The sequence below is a fragment of the Hemicordylus capensis genome, chromosome 3, assembly GCF_027244095.1.
Source record: "Hemicordylus capensis ecotype Gifberg chromosome 3, rHemCap1.1.pri, whole genome shotgun sequence".
Taxonomy (NCBI): Eukaryota; Metazoa; Chordata; class Lepidosauria; order Squamata; family Cordylidae; genus Hemicordylus; species Hemicordylus capensis.
This window is the reverse complement of record NC_069659.1, coordinates 102,598,033-102,624,584: the sequence shown is the minus strand read 5'-3', so window position 1 is coordinate 102,624,584 and position 26,552 is coordinate 102,598,033. Positions and strand designations below refer to the sequence as shown.

Below are 26,552 nucleotides of genomic sequence, written 5' to 3'. Positions count from 1 at the left end.
CAGAGTTGCATATAACTCTCAAATTCCAGATGTATTTCTGCCATCGGAGGGCATGCCTTAATCTTTAATACAGGAAGACAGATCTAGGGCCCTTCTTTGAGGTCCAGGGCCCTTCTTTGCCTTCCTCCGGCCTGTGTTGCTGTTTGATCTGGAGGGGAGATAATGTTCTCCTGACTTGGCCTTTGCTCATCTCAGATATATTCTCTCAGGACACCAGGTTGCTTACCTATAACTGAGGTTCTTCTAGTGGTCATCTGTAGCTTCACACTGGTGGGTTTTGCACCTGCATGGAAGCTCATTCAGGAACCTCTCAAAGCTCTTTCCCCTGCTTTTTGTTGGGAGCTCCACTCCCTCTGGTATCGCGGCCATATTTCCTCAGTTCAAGTGTCTGAAAGAGACTGTATTGGGGAGGATGGGTGGGTGTGTAAATCAACAGATGACTAGAAGAACCTCAGTTACAGGTAAGCAATCTGATGTTCTTCAGCATGGTCTCTGTCAATCACACTGATGGGTGCATCACAAGTTGAGCTGCACTCACCTGGTGGCAGGAAGGCAATCACTGTAAAATAGCTAGAAGTATACTTCAGCCAAACACAGCACCCTGGTGAGCCCTAATGGCCAACTCACAGTGTTGGATGAACGAGGTAGGATGGGCACACATGGCCGCTTGGCAGATAATGGGAAAAGGCAGGTTCCTGTCAAAGACTGTTGAGATCAATACTGCCCTTGTGGAATAAGCATGCACAAGTTGCTGAATGTGTTTTCCCGCTAACCAATAAACTAGGGTTATCGTGTTCACTACCCATTGGGACAACATCTGAGCAGACTCCCATTGTGTCATGGCTGTAGATGATAAAGAGGTGCTTACCCTTCCACTAGGATGATGTGTGCTGTAAATAGAAGCCTCCGAGTCAAGATGGGCAAGCTAGAATGCTTAGTTGCTAATGAAAACATAGATATTGTGATCATAACAGAAACCTGGTGGAATGGTGAGAACCAGTGGAACACTGTTGTTCCTAAATATGAACTCTACAGAAAAGACAGAAAGGGGAGACTTGGGGGTGGAGTAGCACTGTATATTAAAGAAGGAATAGAATCCAACAAGCTAGAAAACCTAAGAGCACCAGAGTCCTCCACAGAATCATTATGCGTGACAGTAAGAGGACTAAAAGGAAATGTGTCTGGCGAGGCTGGCTGTCCTTACTAGGGGTGTGCACGGAACTGGTCCGGCACTGGGGTGGGGGGTTCCAATAAAAACAGGGGGGCTCTACTCACCCCTTCCAGTAAAAAAACGTATTTCTTGTACTAATTGGGCGGCAGGGTGCCGCCCGCTTCAATCTCCTTGCGCGGGCTCCTCGTATCCATCGGGGCGGCAGGATCGCTCCAGTCCCTGCCGCCCCCTTCAAGTTAAGTCCCCCTCGGCTGGCGGCCGCCCCCTGAAGTTCCCCAGAGGTCCCCCGCCACCCCCTTCTTTCCAAAACTACCCCCATTACCAGAGGACGGCAGGAGAACTCCCTGCCGTCCCCTTCCCCCTTGCCGGCTGGGCTGCAAATGGCTTCTAGGAAGCCTTTCGCGCGCGTGCGCGAAAGGCTTCCTAGAAGCCATTTGCAGCCCAGCCGGCAAGGCGAGCGGACGGCAGGGAGTTCTCCCGCCGCCCGCTCGCTAAAGTAAGCGCTTACTTCCTAGAAGCCATTTGCAGCCCAGCCGGCAAGGCGAGCGGACGGCAGGGAGTTCTCCCGCCGCCCGCTCGCTAAAGTAAGCGCTTACTTTAGCGAGCGGGCGGCGGGAGAACTCCCTGCCGTCCGCTCGCCTTGCCGGCTGGGCTGCAAATGGCTTCTAGGAAGCCATTTGCAGCCCAGCCGGCAAGGGGGAAGGGGACGGCAGGGAGTTCTCCTGCCGTCCTCTGGTAATGGGGGTAGTTTTGGAAAGAAGGGGGTGGCGGGGGACCTCTGGGGAACTTCAGGGGGCGGCCGCCAGCCGAGGGGGACTTAACTTGAAGGGGGCGGCAGGGACTGGAGCGATCCTGCCGCCCCGATGGATACGAGGAGCCCGCGCAAGGAGATTGAAGCGGGCGGCACCCTGCCGCCCAATTAGTACAAGAAATACGTTTTTTTACTGGAAGGGGTGAGTAGAGCCCCCCTGTTTTTATTGGAACCCCCCCACCCGAACCAAAACCACCCCGTGCCCGGACCGGTCTGGAGGCCTTTAGAATGGCCTCCGAACTGGTCCGTGCACATGACTAGTCCTTACCTCTGAGGACAGAGTAGTGAGGGGGCCCAAGGCAGCAGAGACAGGTGATGGCTGGGGAGAAGTGGAAGAAAGACTGCCATAAGGCAGGGACTCAGCTCCAGTGGAGAAGCAGCAGAATCCTGAAAAGATCGAAGGGGAGGCATGCGAGGATAACATCAGCAGCATGCCTCCTGAAGGGAGGAGGTCTGAGCAGCAGGAGGGAGAAGGGGGAGAGGCATTGGCAACAGCTGTAAAGCGTAGACAATTACAGGGAGTAAAGAGGGGCATTGGCCCCTTAATTGGGAGCGAGCAATGCATAGCCTGTGAGGGGGCATATAAGGAGCCAGCTGGGGATGAGAGGCTGGCTGGTGCAGAGCGTCAGGAGCCCCCAGAGAGGGGCAAACACAAGGAGCAATCAGCCTGGGACAGAGTAGGCATAGGGTGATGCTCAGTCCCCTCCTCGTTCCTGCTCCGAGGCCGGACCCAATAAACCTAGCCAGGCTTGGTAAAGGGGACAGGGACGTGTAGCCGGACAAAATGTGTTACTAGGGACATACTATTGTCCTCCAGATAAAAGTGCTGAGAGTGACATGGAGTTCGAGAAGCAAATCACAGAGGTGTCAAAGAGAGATGGAGCTGTAATAATGGGTGACTTCAATTAAACACACATAGACTGGGAAAATTCATGTGTGGGTATTGACAGAGAGGCCAAATCTCTAGACATGCTAACTAAAAACAGTTGGTCAAGGAAGCAACCAAAAAGAAGGCAAGTTTGGACTAAATTCTGAGTTGTGCCCAGGACCTTGTGCAAGATGTCAGAATGAGATGTGTACAATCATTGAGGAATATAGACTATTGTGTGATCCAGTTCAGCTTATATGCAATTGAAGAATTGCCAACGTAGTCCAATACAGATGTATTTGACTTCAGAAGAGGAAATTTCTCAAAAATGAGGAGACTGGTAAAAAGGAAGCTGAAAGGGAAAGTCAAAATCACTCCAGAAGGCATGGAACTTATTCAAAACCACAATAATAGAAGCTCAGTTGGAATGTGCACCAAGACAGAGGAAAGGTATCACCAAGTTCAGGAGGATGCCAGCATGGCTAACAAGTAGAGTCAGGGAAGCTATAAAAAGGGAAGACGACTTATTTCAGAAAATGGAAGTCCAAACAAAGAGAATAGAAAGGAACACACTCTGGCAATGGAAATGCAAAGAGACAATAAGGGAAGCAAAAAGCATCTGAGAAGCATATGGCTAGAAGTATAAAGGAGAACAACCATCTTCCTTAGGAGGCAAGGATACTGCATGGCAAAGAGGCAACTACAGGGAGACATGATCGAGGTGTATACAATTATGCATGGTGTAGAGGGAGTGGACAGGGAGAAATTCTTCTCCTGCTCTCACAACACTAGAACTAAGGGTTATCCCATGAAACTGAATTCCTCTAACCATGGATTTGGATTGTGGAGAATTCTTTGTGGTGCAATATCACCTAGGCCAAATCAGTCATAGTAAGAGCTAGAAGAGATCAGAAACCTGTCCAGCCTTGCACATTCTGGTAGGATTTTGTAGTAGCGTTGTCTATCTGTATTTGAACATAGCAACCTCAAATGAAAATCCTTGAGAGCCTTGAAGACTGCCAATAGTTTGGGATAATTTATGTAATGTCGGGCTTTGGAGGGTGCCCACTGAGCTGAAATTTGGATTAATTGGTTCCCCAGCCTGATTCTCATGCATCTGTCATTGACATCTTCTGCAGGGGCGGGGCGGGGAGGAGATGATGAACTATGTGCCATGTTCTAGGTTGTGTCACCACGTCCACCACTGAAGGGGAGAACCAACAACAGGCATTAGCACGCATTTCAATTGTGATTCCTGGTGTGGACCGAAAAGGTCTAGGAACCAGTGCTGTATCACCTGCATTCACAGTTATGTGTGGGGTAGGACTGCCATAGTCAAGGCCATGAAGCCTAAAAGTCTCTGGAAAGTCCTGGAAGAATGATTTGGTCGAACTAGCACATTACGTGCCAGAGAATAGAGATTTTAGATTCACTCTCACTGCAAGTATATTTGGTTTGCAATGGAGTCAAACACGATGCCAATGAAATGAATCACCCTGGAGGAAATCAGATTTGATCTCTTTATACTGATTTGAAAGCTGAGGTCCTCGAGAAGGCAAAGAATTATGTGGATATTGTTGGCAAGGGTCTCCAGTGTTTCAGCCATTAGGAGCCAGTCATCCAGTGAGGGAAAACCTGGACGTTACATTTGTAAAGGAAGGCAACAACCACTGCCAGGCACTTTGTAAACACCCGCTGGGTGGAGAAGGGACCGAAAGGGAGAGCCTTGAATTGGTACTGCTGGGGACCGAAGCAAAAAGGCATGTACTTTCAGTATTGCAGGCAAATAGTCACATAATAATAAACATGGTTTAGGTCTATAGACAGCAAACCTATTGACAGAAGTGTGATGTCCTTGACAGTGAGTGATATCCTTGACAGTGAGCATCCTGAATCATCTGTATCTGATGAATTTGTTGAGGGTCCTGAGATTGAGCATTGAGCAAAGACCTCCCTCTGACTTTGGGACTGCGAAGTACTGGGAGAAGAAACCGCCCTGAGAGCAGGGGTATACAGGTTCTATAGCATCTTTCTTCAAAAGGTTATTTACTTCCTCCAGCAGCGCGGCCACAGGTCGGATGGTACAAAGTAGGGATGTGGGGGGTCGTGTCATGAATCCTATTGCATATTTCACCAAATAATCATGAGCACCCATGCGTCTGATATGATGGCTTCCCAGGTTGGTAAGCAAAGCCTCAATCAAGCACCAATTCAAAAGGAGAAGTTGTCATGCACATTTAAGGTAGGTTGATGGCTTATTCTTGGACTGAAAAGGCTTCTGGTTGGTGAATTAAGTGGGCTTGTTGTTCTGTGGTGGTCTTTGAGAGAAAGGAATGGTCTGATCCCTGGGACTACAAGGAAAACCTATATGAAGACAGTTTGTTCCACTTATATTGTCTGGATGTTTGGACTGGGTGCAAGTCAGACTCAGGGAGCATGCAGTATTTATCTTAATTTATGGACGCACTCAGCAGTTTTGGTTCTGAAGAGGGCTTCCCCATCAACGGGGAAGACTGGAGCCAAGCACGTTGGCTAGGGCAACGTGAGTCACCATAGTGCATGCTGCACAGTCAGCCTGATGACGGGAAGAATGTGGCTGCTGCTTTGGTAAATGGAAGGCTTCCTTCCTAATAATATAAGCGAGGTCTTTCTGCTCCTGTAGAAGGAAGTTGAGATAGGGACTCAGCTTCTCCCAGAGGAAATGGTTATAGCATCCCATACAGGCCTGATAATTAGCCATTTTCAATTTTAGTGCTGAGGTGGAATACAACCTTCAACCAATTGAGTTCAATTTATGTCCTTCCCTGTCAACTGGAGTTGACATGGACATGTGTTTGGAACAGAATCGTGAGCCTTCTACAATCATTGAGTTAGACGTCGAATGCTTCTGCAAGAAGGAGCAACACTCTAATTGAACCCGGCAGAAAGATTCCAAATGATTGGACGTCAGCGAGTGGAAGATGGCTTTTCCCAGCAGGACCATGTAATATCCAGCAGAGGTTTAAACACTGGAAGAGCTACTGGAGAGTTTGCATCCATGTGAATCAAACAAAAAACAGTCTTCTGTTGGTTGAGCCTGCCACTTTACCTGGAGTCCCAAGGAAGTCACCATGCATAGGACATATTCCAACTGTGTGCATGTGTCCTCAGATGGTGACTCTGGTTTCAGCTCTGGGATACCATCTATGGGAGAGAAGTGGGTACTAATCTCAGAGTCCTCCATTTCCACCTCAGAAAGTGAGTGGCGGTCAACCTCAAAGGGTTGCATATATAATTTTTTTTTGAATCCACAGAATGATCCTGAGGAAGGGCAGAGGAATGGTCCATTGGTTCAGGCAATGAAGAGGTAGGTCCTGGAAACACAGAAGGAGCCTGGGCAGTAGAAGTCATTATAAATGGAAACATGCGCTGCTGTTGCTTGAGCAGATGCCAGAGTCTAAGTGCCAGTGTTGTTTGAGGCAATGCAGGAGCACAGGACCTATCCCCACATAGTAAGGAATGTGAGTGGCTCCTGTAGCATCTTCTTCTTCAGCTTTGACTTCGGGATAATGAGATGCTTTGGTTTTGAGCACAAGTTCAAGAACAGGAACGGGGCCATCTATAGTACTCCCAGGATGAGCAAGCCTTTAAATGTAACATGGCAGAGAATGTGCGTCACAGTCCCGAACAGGCACATATTTATAGTGTGGTGATGGGGACCTTGAATAGATGGTGTACTTGTCCTCCCATGCACTGGCATACAGAGAGTGATGTCTAAGCTGGCTCCTGCTATAAGGGCGGGAAGTATAGTTTAGAGCAAGGGAAGCAGCCCGCTGAGTATCATCAGGAGTGTAGTCCATCACATCCTCAATGTTAGCCTCTGATTCTGAAGTCCCCACCTGTGGGTGTATGGTGCTACAAACCACTCGACCCAATGTCACACTCGGAGCCAACAAGCCTGGGGAAGCCAGACAAGTCAGGGAGGTGGACCCTTCCAGGAAAGCCACAATTTCATCTTGCGGTAAAAGAGGGTGAAAGGTGGCCAGTGTGGGATACACTGGCCATTATGCACTAGACTTACTGTCAGAAGGTAATGGCTGGTCCATAGGATTCTTTTTTGGAACCTTGTACTGGCGTAGTGTGTTGACCGATAACTGTGGCAGTTTCAAAGTGCCAGAATCAATGGGCTTCTTTTTCTTCTTAGGTGCTTATGAAGCAGCAACTTGCTTGTTCTTGGACGGGATCGTAGTCAGTTAAGGCTTCAGCAGAGGCTTTTGCATTAAGCTCAAGGTACAGGAGTAACTGGGGTCCCTGAAGTCGATGGGGTCAGTATCAGTTGAGTCATGGGATTGACAGCCAGACCTGAAAGTCCTTTAGGCTGAGGAACAGGCTCAGGCATCCCCATCTTGGAAGGATCTAACACAGGAACACTCAGTTCTGAAGGGTTCAACATCGGAGAAGTTTCCACCAAGGCCTTTTCCCACAAGAGAGATCAGAGTCAGAGGAGCCTGTTTTTTTTTTAATCCTGCCTTGTGAAACTAAGCCAATGTGGGCAAGAGACAACCCTGTGGAATTCTCTGAGGCACACAAGGCAGTACGAACAGCCGTCAGTAGACAGAAGCTTAGTCCAGCAAACAGCAGACTGTCTGAAAGTAACATTGCCAGTTTATTTATACAAAATAAAACCTCATTAAAGGACAAAACCAGAATCCTCTTTTTCTTTCTGAGTCTTTTTTTCTTTTCTTTTTTATTGCTTGTCCCCCTCAAGAGAGGGAGAGGGGAAGGGAGGGAATCTGGGGGGGGGATGCAAAACTGAAATATAGAAATAATATCTACAAAGCGAAGAATAAAAGAAGTAGGGAGGAGAAAGTAAAAAAGGTATAGCAGGGCTTGGGGTTGGTTTGTTTGGTTGGTTGGTTTTGGGTTTTTTATTTTTATTTTTTAGAGCAGTGCAAGGCACCACACCAAAGAGCTGTTCATTTATTGGCAGACAACAAAGAAATGAGTGAAGATGGTTGTGGTACCATAGAGGGGGCAGGGCTCCAGTCAAAAAGCAGTGAAAAGAGTTTTGGAAAGTTCCCAAATGAGCTTCCACACAGGTGCGAAATCCATCACTCATCAACATATGACCACACCGAAAAACCATGTTTACTCCTGGTTTATACTGCAATTTGTTTATCATGGTCTGGCAGTAACCCGACCTATGACTAGGGAGGAAGGCAAGCAAATCAACATCTTGCTCCTCCCACCTTTTAGAATTTACTGCTTCCATCAAGAGGAAGTCCTTATTCACTGGCTGCCTTCACCAAAGTACCTCTCAGCCAATAGTATTTTTCATGATTGATACACATGAACATGACTCAAACATGCGAAGAGGGATGGGGATGTGCCAAGAGTGCTCCTGCCCTGACATCACTGAAGGACGTCCCAAGAAATAGATTTGGATGTCATCAGCATATTGATAACACCCTGCTCCAAATCTCCTGATGATCTTACCCAACAGTTTCATGTAGATGTTAAAAAGCATCGGAGATAGGATGGAACCCTGAGGGACACCATACAATGGCTCTCATTTCAGAGAGCAATTATCTCCGAGCAACACCATCTGGAATCTACCAGAGAGATAGGAACTGAACCACTGCAAAGTAGTGCCACCTATTCCCAAATCCCCCGGATGATCCAGAAGGATACTATAGTCAATAGTATTGAAAGCCACAGAAAGGTCCCAAAGAACCAACAGAGTCACACTCCCTCTGTCCATTCCTTGGTAGAGATCATCATCAGGCTGACCAAGGCTGTCTCCACACCATAGCCAGCTCTAAAGCAAGTTTGAAATGAATCTAGATAATCAGTATCTTCCCAAACTGCCTGTAGTTAATCAGCCACCACCCTCTCAATTACTTTGCCCACCATCAAGGGAGGTTGGAGACTAGCCTATAATTATCCATCACCGAGGGCCCTAGATCAGGCTTCTTAACGAAAGGTTTCACAATTCCCTCCTTCAAATATGGAGACATCCTGCCCACCCTCAGTGAGGCATTTATTATGTCAGTTAGGCCATTTCTAGCAACCACCCCACTAGATGTTATAAGCCACGTTGGGCATGGGTCCAAAGGACAAGTGGTAGGCTGAACACCTCCAAGGAGCTTGTCCACAACCTCCGGAGTCAAAAATTGAAACTGATCCATTCTAACTGAATCAGAGGAGTTACTGAACACCTCTACAATTGACCGCACCAAGGCTATGGAGTCCAAATTGACTTGCATGCAAGAAATTTTATCTGCAAAAAAGTTGTTAAAAGCATCACAGTGTGATGATTAAAAAATCCAGATATGAGGGAACCTGAGTCAATCCCCTCACAACTCTGAACTCCTCTGGATGCAAACTTACTGACGCAATTCGTGCAGAATTTTGTGGGGAGTGGGGGACCCCCTGGGCCCCAACTGCCCTACTCCCAGTAGTGAGTCCAGGCGTCTGCTCAGTCTGAGTGCCTTGGAAAGTAGCACCCGGCTAGACTTCAACAGAAGATACCAGAAGGTAACCCCCCCCCACACACACACACACACAAAACATGGCCAGGTTAGAGTTCTTTAAATAGAGCCTAGTTAGCAGAAGGGATTAGGTACTAGGTCTGTAGGACAGGAGGTGTGGGTTACGAGAAGTGCATTAGGAGTGGACACAGTAATCCCCTTTCTCTTCTTTTCAACTTACCCCATTGTTGCTCACTCCCCTCCAACCTCCTCCCCTCCATAAAGCCTGCTTCTTTGAGATTTAATTTTTCTAGCTTCTATGTGTGCACTACAGTGCTATAGATAGCACTTTGTGTGGCATATACAGAGTAAACAGACCACCCCTGACCCCACACCCCCTTTTTAAATACCTGCCTTAAAGGAGCTTTTTCTCCCCACCCCTATTTAAGAAACCCCAACATGTCCAGGAGTGTGCAAGGCAGAGCCAGGAGCTGAGGGGAGTCAGAGGAAGGGGTGATGCTGGTCATGGTGGAAAACAGCAAGAGGGACTTACTCCCCACCGAGTCTTCCCCACTGCTGTGGCTGTGCACAGACTCACCTTTCAGGAGGGTGGTCTTGTAGCATAGCCACAAGTGGAGGCCGAGCTTGTATTAGAGGGGAGGTTCTCCTTTGTCAGGGAAGAAGCTCCTCCCATGGTAGCAGAGAAAGAGCTGATTGTGTTGGCTGCTAGCCCTGCCAGATCAGTCCCACCATCCTCCCCAGTCACACCTGGCATTTCAACCTCCTAGTCTAAGCCTGAGGAGAAACAAGTGGAATTCATTCTACTTCCTGGACCTTCTCAGTCCCAGACAAAGGATGGTGGTGGTGGTGGTCCCCAGAAAGAACCAGCAGCCCCAGTTTATCACCACCACCAAAACCAGGCCAGACTTGCTCTGATGGTGGTCCGGCCCCATGTGAGATGGTGTGGGATTGTCCAGATGGTGTGGGACCACTTTGAGCTCTGCCCGGGTGAGAAGAGCTAACCCATGCTGTCTGCACTCACTGTATGGCACAGGTCAGCAGCAGAAAGGACCCTAAGTGTGTCAGGACATCTAGGATGCTGAAACACCTGCAATGGTATCACCTGGGGGTCCCTGCTCCTGATGGGCCCTCAATTGGAGGCAAGGCACTTGCTTTGCAAATGGTCTTTCCTTTTGGTTAAACCACGTGGGCTTAAAATGTAGAACCATGAGATTCCTCTTTTTCAGCTTCAGTAAAATTTTGAATTTCTGCAGATTGCTCCTCACCCATGCACTAATCCGTTTGGAGTTCACAGTGACATAATGCACAAGCAAGTGCTTTCAGAAGCCTCTTGATCAATCCACATTCTCCAGAAAATACACAAATGTGAGCATATATATACATACATACACACACACACAAACTCATTGTGTTATGCAGTTATTTATTTATTTGTTTGTTTATTTAATAATTTCTATACCGCACAAAACACAAGTATATACCGTTGCATATCACACAACAGTGATTACTAAAAACACAACTGATCTTTTTTATTATGCCTACAATTCAAGGAAATTTAAACAGTTTTAGAAAATGTTTTACTGTCTACAGGGAGGAAGAAGGCATTTTAAAAGACTGCTGAGTATCATGTTTATTTTAAACTGAAAAATGATATCCACAATATGTGGTGCAGTTCTAACAGAATAATTCTGTAAATAAACACTGTATCTCAAGGGATCCGAGTAAGAACATATATATGTATCTCCTATTAAATCCTCAATTCAAAGTACATCCCTACTCAGTAAGAGTTCAATCAGCCAATTTTTGCCTGTTAAGATGATCAGTCTTTCCTACACTGTTAAATACATTTTAAAACATGCTGCCTTATTAAAGCCCATGTGACAATAATCATACTGAATTTATTTATTTATTTATTTGATTTCTATACCGCCCTTCCGAAAATGGCTCAGGGCAGTTTACATTAAAATAAAAACTACCAAAATCAATTAACAGTTAAAATCAAAAACTATAAAAACAATATAAAACCAACTAACAATTAAAACATTTAAAACAGTTTTAAAACCCTGGAAAACCAGGCCAAATATTTACAGTTTAAATCAGATAGGTCTTAAGGGCTCTTCTGAAGGCCAATAGTGAATTCAGATTATGAATTTCTGCAGGGAGTGCATTCCACAGCCCAGGATCTGCTACAGAGAACGCCTGCCTTTGAGTCACCACCAGATGCATTGGTGGTAACTGGAGATGAACCTCCTCAGATGACCTTAACCTGCTGTGGGGATCATGTAGAAGAAAGCGCTCTCTAAGATAACCTGGACCTAAACCGCGATCAGAAAGGCTTGGATTCTAATGCCTGCTCAAGTTTAGTGGGTGGTGCTGAGCATGTCACTGTCCCTCAGCCTAACCTCCTTTGTAAGGTTATGTGGAAAAAAGATCAATCTAGAACTTTTAGAAGGAAGATGAGATACAAACCACAGACCGAGACAGAGACAGATCACAGACAGAGAAAGACAGACCAGTGATCCCCAAACAGGTTTGTAAAACCTCAGGGTACTTGAGGGCATTCTTGGGATATTCTTTTAGTTTCCTATAAGCCAGCCTCTCTCTGTTAAATGTAAAATAATAAATTATTGCTTGCATGGGGTGGGGGGATGTACTTGCAATTGTCTGAGACCTTGGGAGGAGTATGCAATCCATCAAAATTTTAGAATCATCAATATACACACAAACATACACAAACATACAAGACAGCTGAATTTAATAAATAGTAATTAGTAAAAAGGCAGACTAAGCATCAGTTAAAATTCTGCCATATGCAGTACTTTGCTAACAGAACATGTATTCATATTTAAAATGGTTTACATTATGTATAAATATTATAACAGCTAATTAAAAGTGGCCCTCATTATTCCCAAGGGCTCCGTTCTCACCTATAGGCACAAATATAGAAACTGTGAATAATAAAACCTTACCCCTATGGGAATCCAGGGGTTAGGTTCCTTAGGCTAAAAAAAGGGGGGGTGCAAAAAAGCAGAAATAAAGGAGATAAATCAACAGTACCTTGCTCTCCAGCTCACCAGCAAGACCCCCCCCAAACCCACAAATCCTCCAAATTTTCATGAATTTTTCCAAAAATTCTCAGAAAAAAATTATCAGAGGAAAAAGACACACAAAATGGCTCCATGCCACAGGATGGCAGCTACAAATGACATTGGAAGTCATTTCCAGCCACCCAGGATCCGCTGAGTGGCTAATTTTGCCTATTTTAAAACCATGAATCTAGAAACTGGGTCCCTCCTAAGACCCAACTGCAGATACACAAAACCATGATCCAGAAGATAACAAGGGCCACCTATACTGTTTCCAGGGTCCTTTAGAATTTTGTTTTTTTAATATAAACACATACAAATTTTTATATTTAGCTAGCATATTTCAGACACACAGTATCTGTAACTGAAATGCCTGAACTGAAGATGACTGATATTGTACTATAACTCACGATAAAAACTGAATATAAATTGATGTACTGGAAAATAAGATGGACAATATATGACAAGGATCTGTCCTATCCATACACAAGATAACTTTTCAGAATATTCTAGGATAGTTATTTGAAGGATTCATTGTTATTATTTACAAGCTGCTTTTCTATCTACCTACCTACCTACTAGGGATGTGCACGGAACCACGGAGGCGTGGTCCGGCACTGAGTGGAGTGTGGCTTTAAGGGCAGGGGGGTAGTACTTACCCCCCACCGCCGCTCTTCCCCCTCCGGCGCTGGACTTTGCTAAAACGTTTTTGGGGCAGCAGAGTTCCTCTCTGCTGCCCCTGCCACCATCGTTGTCTCCCGAGAATACAAGCGGTAGAAGCTGGCGCCACACATGCGCCCGTCGTGGCGCGTGCACGCCCGTCACCGGCGCACCGCATACATCACAATGACGTATGCGGCGTGCATGCGGCAACGCCGCGGTGGGCACATGCATGGCGCCAGCTTCTACTGCTTGTATTCTCGGGAGACAACAACGGGGGCAGGGGCGGCAGGGAGGAACTCTGCCACCCCAAAAACATTTTAACAAAGTCCAGCGCCGGAGGGGGAAGAGGGATAAGTACTACCCCCTCGCCCTTAAAGCCATACTCCCCACCCTGCCGGACCACCCAAATTCCGGACCGGTCCGGAGGCCTCTTGCATGGCCCAGGACCGGTCCATGCACACCCCTACTATCTACCCACCAACCTACCAACCCATATAAAATCTCAGTGCGGTTTACAACCTAAACAATTAAGTGACTAAGATGCCATTAGCAGGTGTCTTAAGCATAGCATAGAGCAAATCCTTTCCCCCTCTAGTAAAAATTAGTGTGCTAATAATTGTCACACAAACTTACTTCTTTTGGTGTAAAATTCAGTGCACATTGCAAAGTTGAATTCGGTTCAATGATCACAGAATACACCCGAGAACTCTCAGATGCATGCTCTATAATCAGAAAACAAAGAGTTGCATAATCATAAGAGTTGTTAATCATTTGCATTGATTCGTTTTACAGAACTAGGATTCCATAGACTTCTGCTAAGAACTTGGGTGCAGTAGGCAGAGGTAACTCAGCAAACATATTCCATTCCAGAATTGCTAGTTTCTGTGCATCACTGCACAAAAACTCAGTGGTGGTGAGAAAGGAGGACTCCGAGAATAATAAAACATTTAATCTTATTCTTGAAGACTTGGATGCATCAGGAAGTTAAGGCTTATTAAATTAAATAGGATACACCTCTCAAACACACAAGTTTAGGATTGTGTGTAAAACCTCCCTTGGGATACAGGAGACATTATCCACAATCATTTTGTGAACCATTAAAATTGCTATAGTATTTTAAAATGTATTTACAGTCTTCTTTCTCAACTACCACAAAACTCTCTCAGATAGCAGCAGCAGAACAAGCATATTCCCTGTGGTGTATAAACAGCAGTGATGCTTATAGGCAAAGACAGAAATAAACAATCATGAGCAATCTTGACATAAGCTGAACTTTAAAGCACTTCAAAGTTCACTAAAATATCAAAAACATGAAGAATAGTATATGGCTTTTAGGGATGTGCCTGAAGTGCGATTCGAGCACTTTTTAGACAATTGGACAGGGAACTTTAAGAACAAGGATAGTAAGTCCTTACCTGCTCTTCCAACCCATGCAGCTTCCTGCTAGGGTGGCACACGTCCCAATAACCGCCCACATGGTGACAGATGCACACAGTGTCCACGCATACACGGGTGCCATTTACATGGTCAGCAATACCATGCTGACCACACATATGGCATCTGCACATGCATGGATGCCACGTGTGTGATGGTGCCGCACAGGGTGTTACTGAAGAGTGCACCACCCCAGAAGGAAACTGCATGGGATGGAGGAGCAGGTAAGGACCAACTCTCCTTGTTCTTAAAGTTCTCTGTCCATTTTCATAAAAGGTTCTTGAACCACACTTCAAACTGCAGTTTAGGCACAACCCTAATGGCTTTCTATATCAGGAGTGTTACTTTTCCATTCTTAATGCCTAAGTTGGTCATGATTTCTGTTTAACATATCAGGCAAAAATGAAGACTGTTTCATACAACTTTATTTATCTCATTTCTCATATGGTAACAGCACCCCAAGTTGGTTTTGACATATGCAAAAGGTGGCATCGGGGCCAGGTAAGTCAGGCACTAGACTAGGCAAGGGCCCACACCCACATGCTCACCTAGCTAGGCCAACCCTTGAACCCCCAGTACCAATAGCAGCTTTGGTGCCAGGCAGCTGAGAGACATGTGCTGCCACTGCACCTGGCATCTCATCTACGTAGAAATGGGAACACACCCTAGAGCCCTTACACCATTGTGGGACCGCTAGGGGATGTTCCTATTGCCAATGAAAACAGCAGAACAAGAAGCTACTGCTGCTAGTGCTGCTGCTGCTGCTGCTGCTGCACAAGTCTCTTGGCCAAGAGACTTCATATCCTCCTTCTCCCACCCTCTACACAGGCCAATGGGCTTTCTCCCAAAGGCTACAGCAACAATGCAGGGATATTTACTTAATGACAATATTTAATGTTCTGCCTTTTCAGGCCCCTAGTCAGACCTTTGTGAGAAATCTCATTGGTTGGTAAGGAGGGTAGGAGAAGGAAGAGCTGCCACTGTGGGATTCAGCAGCAGCAGCTCCTCTTCTTCTTGTCACCCATCCACGTGCAAATGGGGGAAAGATGTGGCAGTGGCTCCTTTTCCACCTTCCTCAGATAGTAGTAGGAGAGGAACTGTTACCACATCCTTCCCCCATTCATCAATGGGGAGAGTGGAAGGAGCCTCTGGTAAACTTGGGGGACAAGTGCCCAGCATTTTATGGGACACCCAGTGCAAGACGTTGCCTAGGACCCCAGCAGCCTGGCACCAGCATTGGTCAACGGTCATATGATTTAATGTCAACAAATGCTAGCTGGCTACCAAGCCCCTGTCTGAAGGCACAACATCTTGTCCCAATCTGATATTGCACTGCCAAAATGCAGGACAGAGACAATGCCCTGTGTTTGCAAGGCACTTCTCACAAACCCGGAAACCAAAACATGACCTCCACCTTCTGGCTCCATGGCTAAGATGAAAGCAAAGGTGCTCACAGTACCTGACAGTTGCAGAGTCAAAGCGAGCCTCTTACTTCCCACTCCAACAGAGCTAGAGCAGGGAAGCAGGAGGCTTGCTTTGGCTCTGCACTTACTGAGCACCAGAGGCGTAACTAGGGAAAACGGCACCTGGGGCAAGCACTGAAATGGCGCCCCCCCGCGCCCCCCCCACCCCCCAACATACTACATTATACTTAGGTTTTTCCTCGCAAGCGCCCGCCGCCACCAAGCCAGGCCACTGACTGGCCGCCAGGCTCCAGCAAAGCAATGGGGGGGGGCGGGCGGCGCGGAAGGGACCGCTCGTGGGGGAGGGGGCGCCAACGTGCTCCCTTGACTGCTGCAGCGCTGCTGCACTGAGCAGGAAACATTTGTATTAACAAAAAATTAAAAAAAATTAAAAAAAAATTTTTTGTCATGGCGGCGCCCCCCATGTGACCAGAAAAGATGGCGCCCGGGGCACGTGCCCCCCCTGCCCCCCTATAGTTACGCCTCTGCTGAGCACCACTGGTCAATGACCGAAATAAAGATATCTATCTATCTACCTTACTGAGCACCCAGAGGGCCTCCTAAATGCAAACAAGTCCTGCCCACCTCCATTTCGTAACCTAGACCTGGAGGGTGGGGGGGCTGGTCTGTTTAGCCCTGTGCTGGTGAGGTGCTCCAGGCACCTCAGCAATGTAACTACCAAACCCCCAGCCTTCCTGTCACTCTTTGACTTGGAGAGGGGGCAGGGAAGTGTTGCACAACTACAGGGGTGACCCCCATCCTCCTTTACAGCTTCAAAGTTGGGTGGTGGATAGGGCTCATCATGTTCCCCAGAGGGTGGTAGCAGCACACTCATCATGGCCAATGAAAATGTAGAAGCCTGCACATGGTGAATTCACTGAGTAATTATTTCACCATATCTCTGCATTTTTAAGTCCCCACATACTGGTGAAATGCTATTCTGGAAGATTTGCAAGGATATACAAATTCCAAGTTTGGATCACACAAATGATTAACTAATGATTATGCAATGAAGAAAACTGGTTTGACTTCCATGTGATACATATTCCATACTGCATAAATCATTCTGAGGCAATTCTTAAACTGAACCTGAACTTTAAGCCACATAGTAAAGTTGTTTTATAAAGTAATCCACAGAAGCATAACAATCCAGAATGATGCCTGCATGACATATTGAGCCAAAACCTTCATCTCAAATGAAGTGGAATATCTTGGGGATAAAGAGATATCATTTTTTCCAGGGAAGGAAAACTAGGATAGGGCCTTAGGAGAAAAAAGCAGACAATAACCACACTACATGTCAAAGCGTCTCACCAGGGAAAGAAAGACAAAAATGCTGTGTCTTTAAATGACTGACAAAGACTCAGGTCTGGAAGGCAATCCCTACAACACTATACCTAAAAAAAATAGACAAAGGCCAAGAAGATAAGTTTACTTCCCAAGTTTAGTTGCAAGAAAGGATAGTCTGAGCAACACTTGGCTGAGCATTCACTTGACTGAGCAACTTTTTTTGAAATATGAGCTTGTTGAGATGGTGCTAGCACTCACTCACCAACTATAGAGGGGGGCAGGGATAGAGCATAAAACTTTACATACAAAATGCTCCAGGTCAATCCCTAGTATCTCTAACTAAAGGTATCAAATGGTAGGAACAGCCTCTGGTACAAAACTCTGGAGAATTGTTGCCTGTCTGAGTAGACATTACTATGCTAGATAAACCAATGGTCTGAATCAGTACAAGTTAGTTTCATATGTTCGAGTCTCTAAATGTGGAACAATTCTGGCAGATTGCTGCCAGGATTATCTGCAACCTATGATTGCAGATAAGGAGACAACCAACAACCCAGAATCAGTGGGTCCACTACAGCATACAGACTCCTAGTAGTATTATCATCGATAGTTTCAACCAGTATTACAAAAAGTGAAAGTCAACATAGGGAGCCACAGAAAGTGAAAGTTCAGGACTTCTGTGTGTTCCCACATAGAGAGAATAAGAATGAAAGAACTGGCCGTACCTACATGGACCTACTACACGTCTGGCCTAAAGTTCAGGTCACAGATAAAACCAATAAATCTTGTCTATTTCAGAAACTTTCGAAGATTTTTGTAGTCTTTGACTCTTCCACATGACACTTGATGTCTTTTGGAATCTTGATAAACTATACCATACTACCTATCAGAACAGTTTAAGGCTTCAAGAACAACGTATCACAGGTTTGGAACGTACCTTCACCAGAGCCCCAATTTACCATACATTTAAGTTTAAAAATATGCTGGAGAATCTATTCTAATAATAATTAGTATTGGAATTCACTTTGAACTCCCCACTCCTCTCCTCTCTCTTCACGGCTATAGATGTAACAGCGTTAATACCAAATGAGTGGAAAGTACGAGTAGCTATAGTGGTCCCAATTCATAAAAAAGGACTTAGGAGCGATCCAAAAAATTATCGTCCAATCAGCTTGCTAAGCATAATTAGCAGAATATATGCTAAACATCTGTACTTAAAGCTAAAAGATTGGCTTGAAGAAAGGGATATCCTGGCTCTAGAGCAGGCAGGCTTTAGAGTGGGGAGATCCACTTTGGATCATGCCCTGGTTCTTCAATTCCTGTCGGCTAAGTATTCAACGAAGCAACATAGAGGACTTTTTGCAGCCTTTGTTGATTTAAAATCAGCGTTCGACCTTATCCCTCAAGAAAGACTCTAGAAAAGACTCTGGGATTTGGGCATCAAGAAAAGACTGCTCTTGTTAATTTTTACTCTATATTCTGGTTCCACTCTAAAGGTACGTTACAACCTCCAAGGGGCTTTGACTGCTGCAATCCCCTCAGATAGAGGGGTCCACCAAGGATGTATACTGGCCCCCATGCTATTTAACCTGTATATCAATTCTATAGTCTCTTTTATTTCCTCACCTTCCACGCATCCTCCCAAGATCGCGAATAGGCATATCTCCGTTCTATTATATGCGGATGATATGGCGATTCTTTTGCTAACTCCAATTGGCCTAAAGCGTGCTCTCCTTCTGTTAGATAAATACTGTACACAGGAGAACTTGGAGATCAATTATCAAAAGACAAAAGTCATGGTCTTTGCTGGCCCAGAGGGCATCAGTGGTCAATCACATAGGACAGAGCAGTTAAGTCCTTTAGGGATTTAAGAGTTCTATTTCATTCTTCCTGTTCACATAAACCTCATCTTGATTCGGCAATTTTAAAGGCCAAACCAGTAGTTAAATCAATACTCTCTTACTATTACACTAAGGGTGCATCCTACGTTCCAGCCATGGTACAACTATTCTCGGCAAAGGTTTTGCCTCAACTTTTTTATGGAGCTCAGTTGGGCATAGTTAAAAATCTTGATCCTTTGGAGGCACTGCAGTCAAAAATTTTAAGAGCTGTACTGGCTGTTCCCAGATGTGCCCCCATGGTGGCTCTGAGAAGAGAGGTTGGAATGATTAGGCTACAGACATGCTTATGGAGAGTCATTATTCTTTACTGGTTAAAAAAATTTTTTTTTTTCCAGGAGGGTTGGTTGTGTTTATAAAACAGGACTCCTTTAAATTTAGATGGCACACTGAGGCCATTGATAAGCTGGCCCGCTGTGGATACTCCTTAGAGGCCATACAAGAGCTTGGTTACGACAGAGCTCGTATCCAAATTATTCAACGCCTAATGGATATTGAGTTGCAATATGAAATTTCCCAGATATCTAAAAGACCGTTCCTGGGCAACCAACTGAGTGGATTTAATTTGGCCCTCTATCTCCAGGTAGTTACGATTCCTGAATATAAACGAGCCATGACGCTGGCCAGGTTGGATGTCCTTCCGTCGGCAGTTCTGTTTGGTAGATATGCAGGAATTCCCCTGGCGAATCGTGTATGTCCTTGTGTTAAGGGCTGTGTTGAAACAATAGCACATGCCTTTTTACACTGTAGCGTCTATGATGAAGCCAGAGGAAAGCTACTTTCTCCCCTTCTGATAGATTTTAATGGAAGAGCAGATGATGTTTTATTGAGGTTTTTATTTTCTCTATGTGATGAAGATAAAATTAGAACTGTGGCTAAATACTGTTATATTCTTTGTAAAATATGTGCTAATGTTTAGCTTATTTTTTTAATGTCTGTATTTGTAATACTGCTGGTCAAGGACCAAATAAATATTACGTACGTATGTACGTACTTTGAACTCCGAAGCCAAACCACAGATACGTGAAACGGCAGGTGCCGGGTCCATGATTAACAGGGTTATCCTGTCAATTTTTTTTTTTAAAACCAACTTACCAATGAAGAAGTTCCACTGAACCCAATGGGACTTAGCTCTAGTGAACACAGTACAGCTTGTGCTAAATTACTATAAACTCACTGCGCTTTAATCCACTATTCTATTTTCCCATATATATTGCACTTATCCACTGACAGCATTTCATCCCAGAGATCAGCTGCTAGAATTACTTAGGTCCACATTTTTACTTAACTAGGCCCCTGCTAACTGGGCAAAAAGAGGCACTTTTTACTGTGATGGTTCTCTTTATTTAGCAGGGGGAGAGTAACTGGCCCCATCCACTCCCAGCACAGTACTTCCAGTGACTGTTGCTAGTGTCTATCTTAGTTGCTGGTGTCTATCATTTTAGAATGTGAGCCCGTGGGGACAGGGTTCCATCTTATTTGTTTGTTATTTCTCTGTGTAAACTGCCCTGAGCCATTTCTGGAAGGGCGGTGTAGAAATAGAATGATGATGAAGGAGGAGGAGGAGGAGGAGGAGGAGGAGGTGGTGGTCCTACATACTTTCCTGGAAGGTGTTGCTCTCCTCTGGGACACAAAGAGTCAGGAGTTCACAGGCAATGCTACTAATGGTTGGCCCTGGTTTCATCATAGTTAGGATGAAAAGCTTTAACCATTTTACCAATCACAGCTCACTGGATGCATGTTTAAATACTTGTTTGTCGTTTGACAGGACACCTGATAAGTTTTCCCCTTATTCATGCAATAACAAGCTACTTTAAGTTTATTTCTAAAAAGTGTGATTTTTACTTTAGGAATATTTAAGCTTTCCTTCTTTTACCCAAGAAACATTTTCCAGATAATTACAGTTCTAAAACAAAAGCAAATACCTGGCTGAAGAGTAAAATGCAGTTCAAAGTCCTCGTGTCTGGATAAATCCATTGTCACTCTAGCACATGCCTTCCCTTTGTTCTCAATAAAAAATGGAATTTCTTGGGTAGAACCAACATAAACACCAGGGAAATTGAAGGAGCACTTTAAGAAGAGAACAAACAAATACTTGAATTACTTAGGACAGAGATAGGTAAGCAGATCTGCGGACAATCATACTGAGGAAGAGAACTAAATCCTCAAGATAGAACATATGACAGTGCTTGATTACTTCACTCACTAATATCCAGACTCTAAATTGTATTACTCAGGAGTTACTTAATTTCTATAGGACTCTGTTGAATACTTTAGTCAAGATGTCAACCACTGCCTCTATTTCCAAGCTGCTCTCAGCATCAAGAGGCAGGCTTTTACCATCTGACCTATTAAGTCTATGATACCACTGTAGAGAAAACAGAAAACACTGTAAAACAGAAAACACCGTAGAGAAAACAGCAACACTCCCAAATGGATAGACCCTGGAATTGAGAGGTACACCCAAGGGGGCAGAGGAGGGAAGGCTAGTATATTAAATTAAAATTACCTACAACCACCACAGTAACCTTAAGTGGCACAGTGGGGAAATGCTTGACTAACAAGCAGAAGGTTGCCGGTTCGAATCCCCACTGGTATGTTTCCCAGACTATGGGAAACACCTATACTAGGCAACAGCAAAACAGGAAGATAGTGAAAGGCATCATCTCATACTGGAGGCAATGATAACCCCTCCTGTATTCTACCAAAGAAAACCTGGCTCAGTGGGCCCATGAGTCGAAATCAACATGATGGTACACTTTACCTTTATAACCGCCACAACTGAATGCAAAATCACAGGCTGCAAAAGGTCTCCCTCTGCTGTGAAATTGACCAGCTTTATGCTCTTAAAGAGAATGCTGATGAACAGTCTTTCATTTCTGATTTACAAGCTATTGTAAATCAACTACAAGCTACACCATGATAAACCTTGCTGAAGCTAGATCTATCGGAGCCAGCATGGTGTAGTGGTTAGAGTGCTGGACTAGGACCAGGGAGACCCAAGTTCAAATCGCCATTCAGCCATGATACTTGCGGGGTGGCTCTGGGCCAGTCACTTCTCTCTCAGCCTAACCTACTTCACAGGGTTGTTGTGAGGAGAAACTTAAGTATGTAGTACACCGCTCTGGGCTCCTTGGAGGAAGAGCAGGATATAAAATGTAAATAATAATAATCTGGATCTTGTAAGTGCCTCAATGGGAAACCATTGGGAAACTTTACAAGTACCACAAGTGGGGTATAAATGCAATAAATAAATATTGTTTCATCAGGGTAAAAAACCATTCACAACCTCTGCACCTTTTATTACAGTACTTCACACCCACTCCCATGTCTCCTTTTATAATCCCCTTTCCTTTCAACTACAAGCTACACCATGGTCTGAAGGTACACGATAAAATAAAACCCCTGCTAACTTGGCAAAGAGGCAGCTTTTAGCATGGTGATTCTCTTTATTTAGCAGGGGGAGAGTAACTGGCCCTATCCACCTCCAGCACAGTACCTCCAGTGACTGTTGCTGGTGTCTATCTTGTGTTTCTTTTTAGATTGTGAGCCCTTTGGGGACAGGGATCCATCTTATTTATTTATTATTTCTCTGTGTAAACTGCTCTGAGCCATTTTTGGAAGAGCGGTATAGAAATTGAATGAATGAATAAATAAATAATAAAATAACCTATGTTAATTTAGCAGTCACTTGTCAGTTACTTGTTCTAAGTCACATCAATTCCTCTTTCCTCCATTTCCCCCAAAGTATCTTGGAACAGATGTACTAAATTAAATTCTTTTCGCTCACTTGTCTATATGGAATTCAAGTTATCAATATTCTCTCTTATGCTTAGTCACTTCCCATTACCACCACCCCTAATATCTGGACTTGTGGTAGCAAGCATTAATTGTCCCCTTTGCTAAGTAGGGTCTACCCTGGATGGCATTTGAATGGGAGACTACATGTGAGCACAGTAAGAGTATGGGAGCCCTTAGGGGCATGGGGTCACTCTGGGAAGAGCATCTGCATGATTGCATGCAGAAGGTCCCAAGTTCCTCCCTGGCATCTCCAAAATAGGGCTGACACACCCCTGCCTCCAGCCTTGGAGAAGCTCTTGCCAGTCTGTGTAGACAATACTAAGCTAGATGGACCAATGATCTGACTCAGTATAAGGCAGCTTCCTATATTCCATCTACTATTAAAGGCATATTATGGTTTAGGAGCAAAAATTCATCCTAATCCTTTGTCATGGGAGCACTGTAATTGACAATGATAATGGGGTAACATTTTACAATCATATGCAAGTCTACTGCATATGATTGCACTGCACTGAGCTCACTGGGACTTACTCCCAGGTTAGGTGTGTACAGGATTGCAGCCTTAATGTACTAAAACCTTTTAACATTCTTGGAAGAAAGAGTCTTAATTTCTGTAATGGGCATTGAACTGCTGTTTGAACTCACCATGAGATCAAATGAAACAATTTACTTAATGGTCTACCGTGCAAGGCAAAGACAAGTGACTACACAATTTTGATAAACAGTAAAGCATTGGAATATATACTACACTGCTGTACTAATATTTGTTCCCATCATGTGAAGACCAACTTAAGGACATAATCCAGTCAAAGTTAAGCATTACATTTTACAGTTCAAACTATATTTAAATTTCCCCCCACTGAAATTAATGAGACTTTAAAAAGAGCTCAGTCTTTGCTGAATGGTGCTCTAGTTTTTGTTGTTGTTTTTAAAGTCTAGCTCATTTATATCAGGCAACTCATACAAAACCCAGTATTATTGATGGATGGATAGCGGGGTGTGTGTGTGTGTAATCAATCTAAAATAAGCACGATGAAGAGTGTCACATATTTACCACACTGATGTCTATGTCAGGAACATCTACAGATCCACCAACTCTAAGTTCCAAAGATTTTGCATGCCGTACTGCGACCTAAAACATGGGAAGAAAGTGAAAACATTGATCAATGTTGACAGTACATCAACCTTGCAAAAGCACCCTTGTAATGTGGATGTTCCCAGCAATATGGGCTGACATAAAGCATAAGTAAATAAAATGTTTTCTGTAATGCAACTAATTTTACATTAATATACTGCAAATTTACACGTAACTGCTTTGTAACTATAGCTGCTAAATCGTAACAGTCATTGTTGAAGCAAAATTGACCAGAATAAGTGAATCACTGTGGGTGTAGAAGATACTATGCAGGCCTGCTCAACTTTGGCCCTCCTGCAGATGTTGGCCTACAACTCCCTTAATCCACAGCTATTGGCCACTGTGACTGGAGATTACGGGAGCTGTAGTCCAAAAACAGCAGGGGGCCTAAATTGAACAGGCCTGCTATAGGGGAAGGCACAGTGGGGAGACGAGATAATCTCATACATAGCCTTAAATGAATATATGGACAAGAGTTTAAAAAGGCAATACAAACACAATGGCATTGCATTTTAGGCATGTAATGTGCCTTTTTATTTGTGATTTGACCCAAAGAAAATTGGGCAAAAGCATCTCCTTGTAAGGAGGGCCAAGCACAGATTTTGACTGGAATAGCCAACAGAAGAGTGATCTCCGAGGGGGATGTCATTTATCCCCCAAATGAACTCAGATAGGCTACCCTGATGTTTAAATGCACAGATGTCTTTTGACCTTGATGAGAATAATGTTTAAAAATAGAGAGCCCTTTCTCAAGATCAAGGAGAAAGGGCCCCACACCGCAGGGGAGGAAGCCTTAAAACACTTACCTCCCCCACAGACAACCCTTGTCTTCTGGCTGGACATTCACTGGCTGCTACTGGCAGCCAAGAGGTTTGGGGGCCAGGAGGCCCCAAAAACAGAGAGAGAGAGAGAGAGAGAGAGAGAGAGAGCGCGAGCAAGCAAGCAAGCAAGCGCATGTATATTGCAATTCACTTAGCTGAAATTCTTGAAAGTATTGACAAATCTGTATTTTTCACAGAATATTCAGAGTTGAAGCTATCTTAAAGAATTATCAAGTTGAAACTCCTGGCAGTGGCTGGATTTGGGCAAAGAAACACATCAGTGCTGGGGACAGGGCTAGTCGGTGTGCAATACACTCAGTATTAGGAATGTCTGAAGAGGGTTGTCATGTCCCTGCAACTTCTGATATTAGATATCTGGGTATGCGGGACAAGGACTTTTTGGGCATTGCACCGTGGTTCTGGAATTCATTCTCTGAGGATGTTCAGCTGACCCCTCACTCCTGGTCTGGCACTGTGCAAAATCTCGAGAGAGATTTGGAGGGAATTAGTTTGCAGCCGCTATGCTCCTTGACTCTTCTGCTGGTTTTACAGGTGGACCTCATTATCCTCAGGGGTTTGTTCCTACCCATTTCATCCTGCCCATATCATCCTGCCCGTGAATGATAAAACCACAGATAACACTACATTGAGTGAATGGGAATTGGAGGGTTAGGTTCCTGGCTGACAAAAAAGGCAGGAAAAATCTTTAAAAATAGCAGTAATAGGAGCAAAAATGTAATGTACCATGCTCTCCATGTCTCCCGCAGTGCAGCAATGCCCTCCCAAAATCCCAGTTTGGCCAATTCTTTGCAAAAAAAAAATTATTTATTTTAAATTTAAATTAAATTTTATTTATTTTAAAAAGTTTTTTAAAATATTTAGATTTTTATTTTATTTTTTTACAAATGAGCCACAAAATGGCTCCTTGCATCAAAATTGTGGCCAGATATGATCTTGGAGATTATTTTCAGCCACCCTAAAACCACAGATGTGTAGGAAATTAACCATTCCTGTATGCACGTATACCAGGTCTCAATTACCCAACCACAGATGTGTGAAACAGTGGTTGTTGGGACTGTATGTAACCAGGTCCACCTTTATTTTAATTTTTCTCATGTTTTAATAATTTATTAGGATTGACTTATATAATTCTTTTTTGTGTCAGCAATATCTAAAGTGACTAAAAATGAAATATCAAATATTCATAAAATCAAATACAATAAAATTTCATTTTTAGTCACTTTAGATATTGCTGACATAGAAAAGAATTATATAAGTACTTTAAAATAAATAAGTCATCCCCATTCAGGGCCAATACAGACATAACTGATCCCTCAACCACAGTAAAAAATGAGGAGGAGTGGGCAATGAAATCTATTCCTTCTCCTCTCCAACTCCTCCTGTGTGAATGAATTTGATCCAAACATCTTTAACCACAACTACAGATTATATCTGCACCAACTGGTTTCACACCTGGATTGAGTGTTTGAATCCTGGTTAGTATTAAAAATATAGGGGTAGTTAACCTCCATCATATCTATTATAGAGCCCGCTACAGATTTGATGGAGGTTAGCTACCCCTATATTGTTTAAACAGGAAAGCATTTTAGGCATCATAAAGTTAGATTACATTGGCTCAGC

General features: G+C 44.3%; 1 protein-coding gene across 3 annotated transcripts in view; it reads right to left on the bottom strand.

The window, feature by feature from the left end:
- CFAP47 (cilia and flagella associated protein 47) overlaps positions 1-26,552 on the bottom strand; it is a 503,999-nt gene that overhangs the window by 418,478 nt on the left and 58,969 nt on the right. For all 3 annotated transcript variants that reach the window (XM_053311021.1, XM_053311022.1, XM_053311023.1), the window contains exons 19-21: positions 24,010-24,087; positions 21,080-21,224; positions 13,703-13,791 (exon numbers count right to left, since the gene is read on the bottom strand). In XM_053311021.1, the coding sequence (XP_053166996.1) occupies positions 13,703-13,791; positions 21,080-21,224; positions 24,010-24,087 (312 nt within the window). The remainder of the gene's footprint in view (positions 1-13,702; positions 13,792-21,079; positions 21,225-24,009; positions 24,088-26,552) is intronic.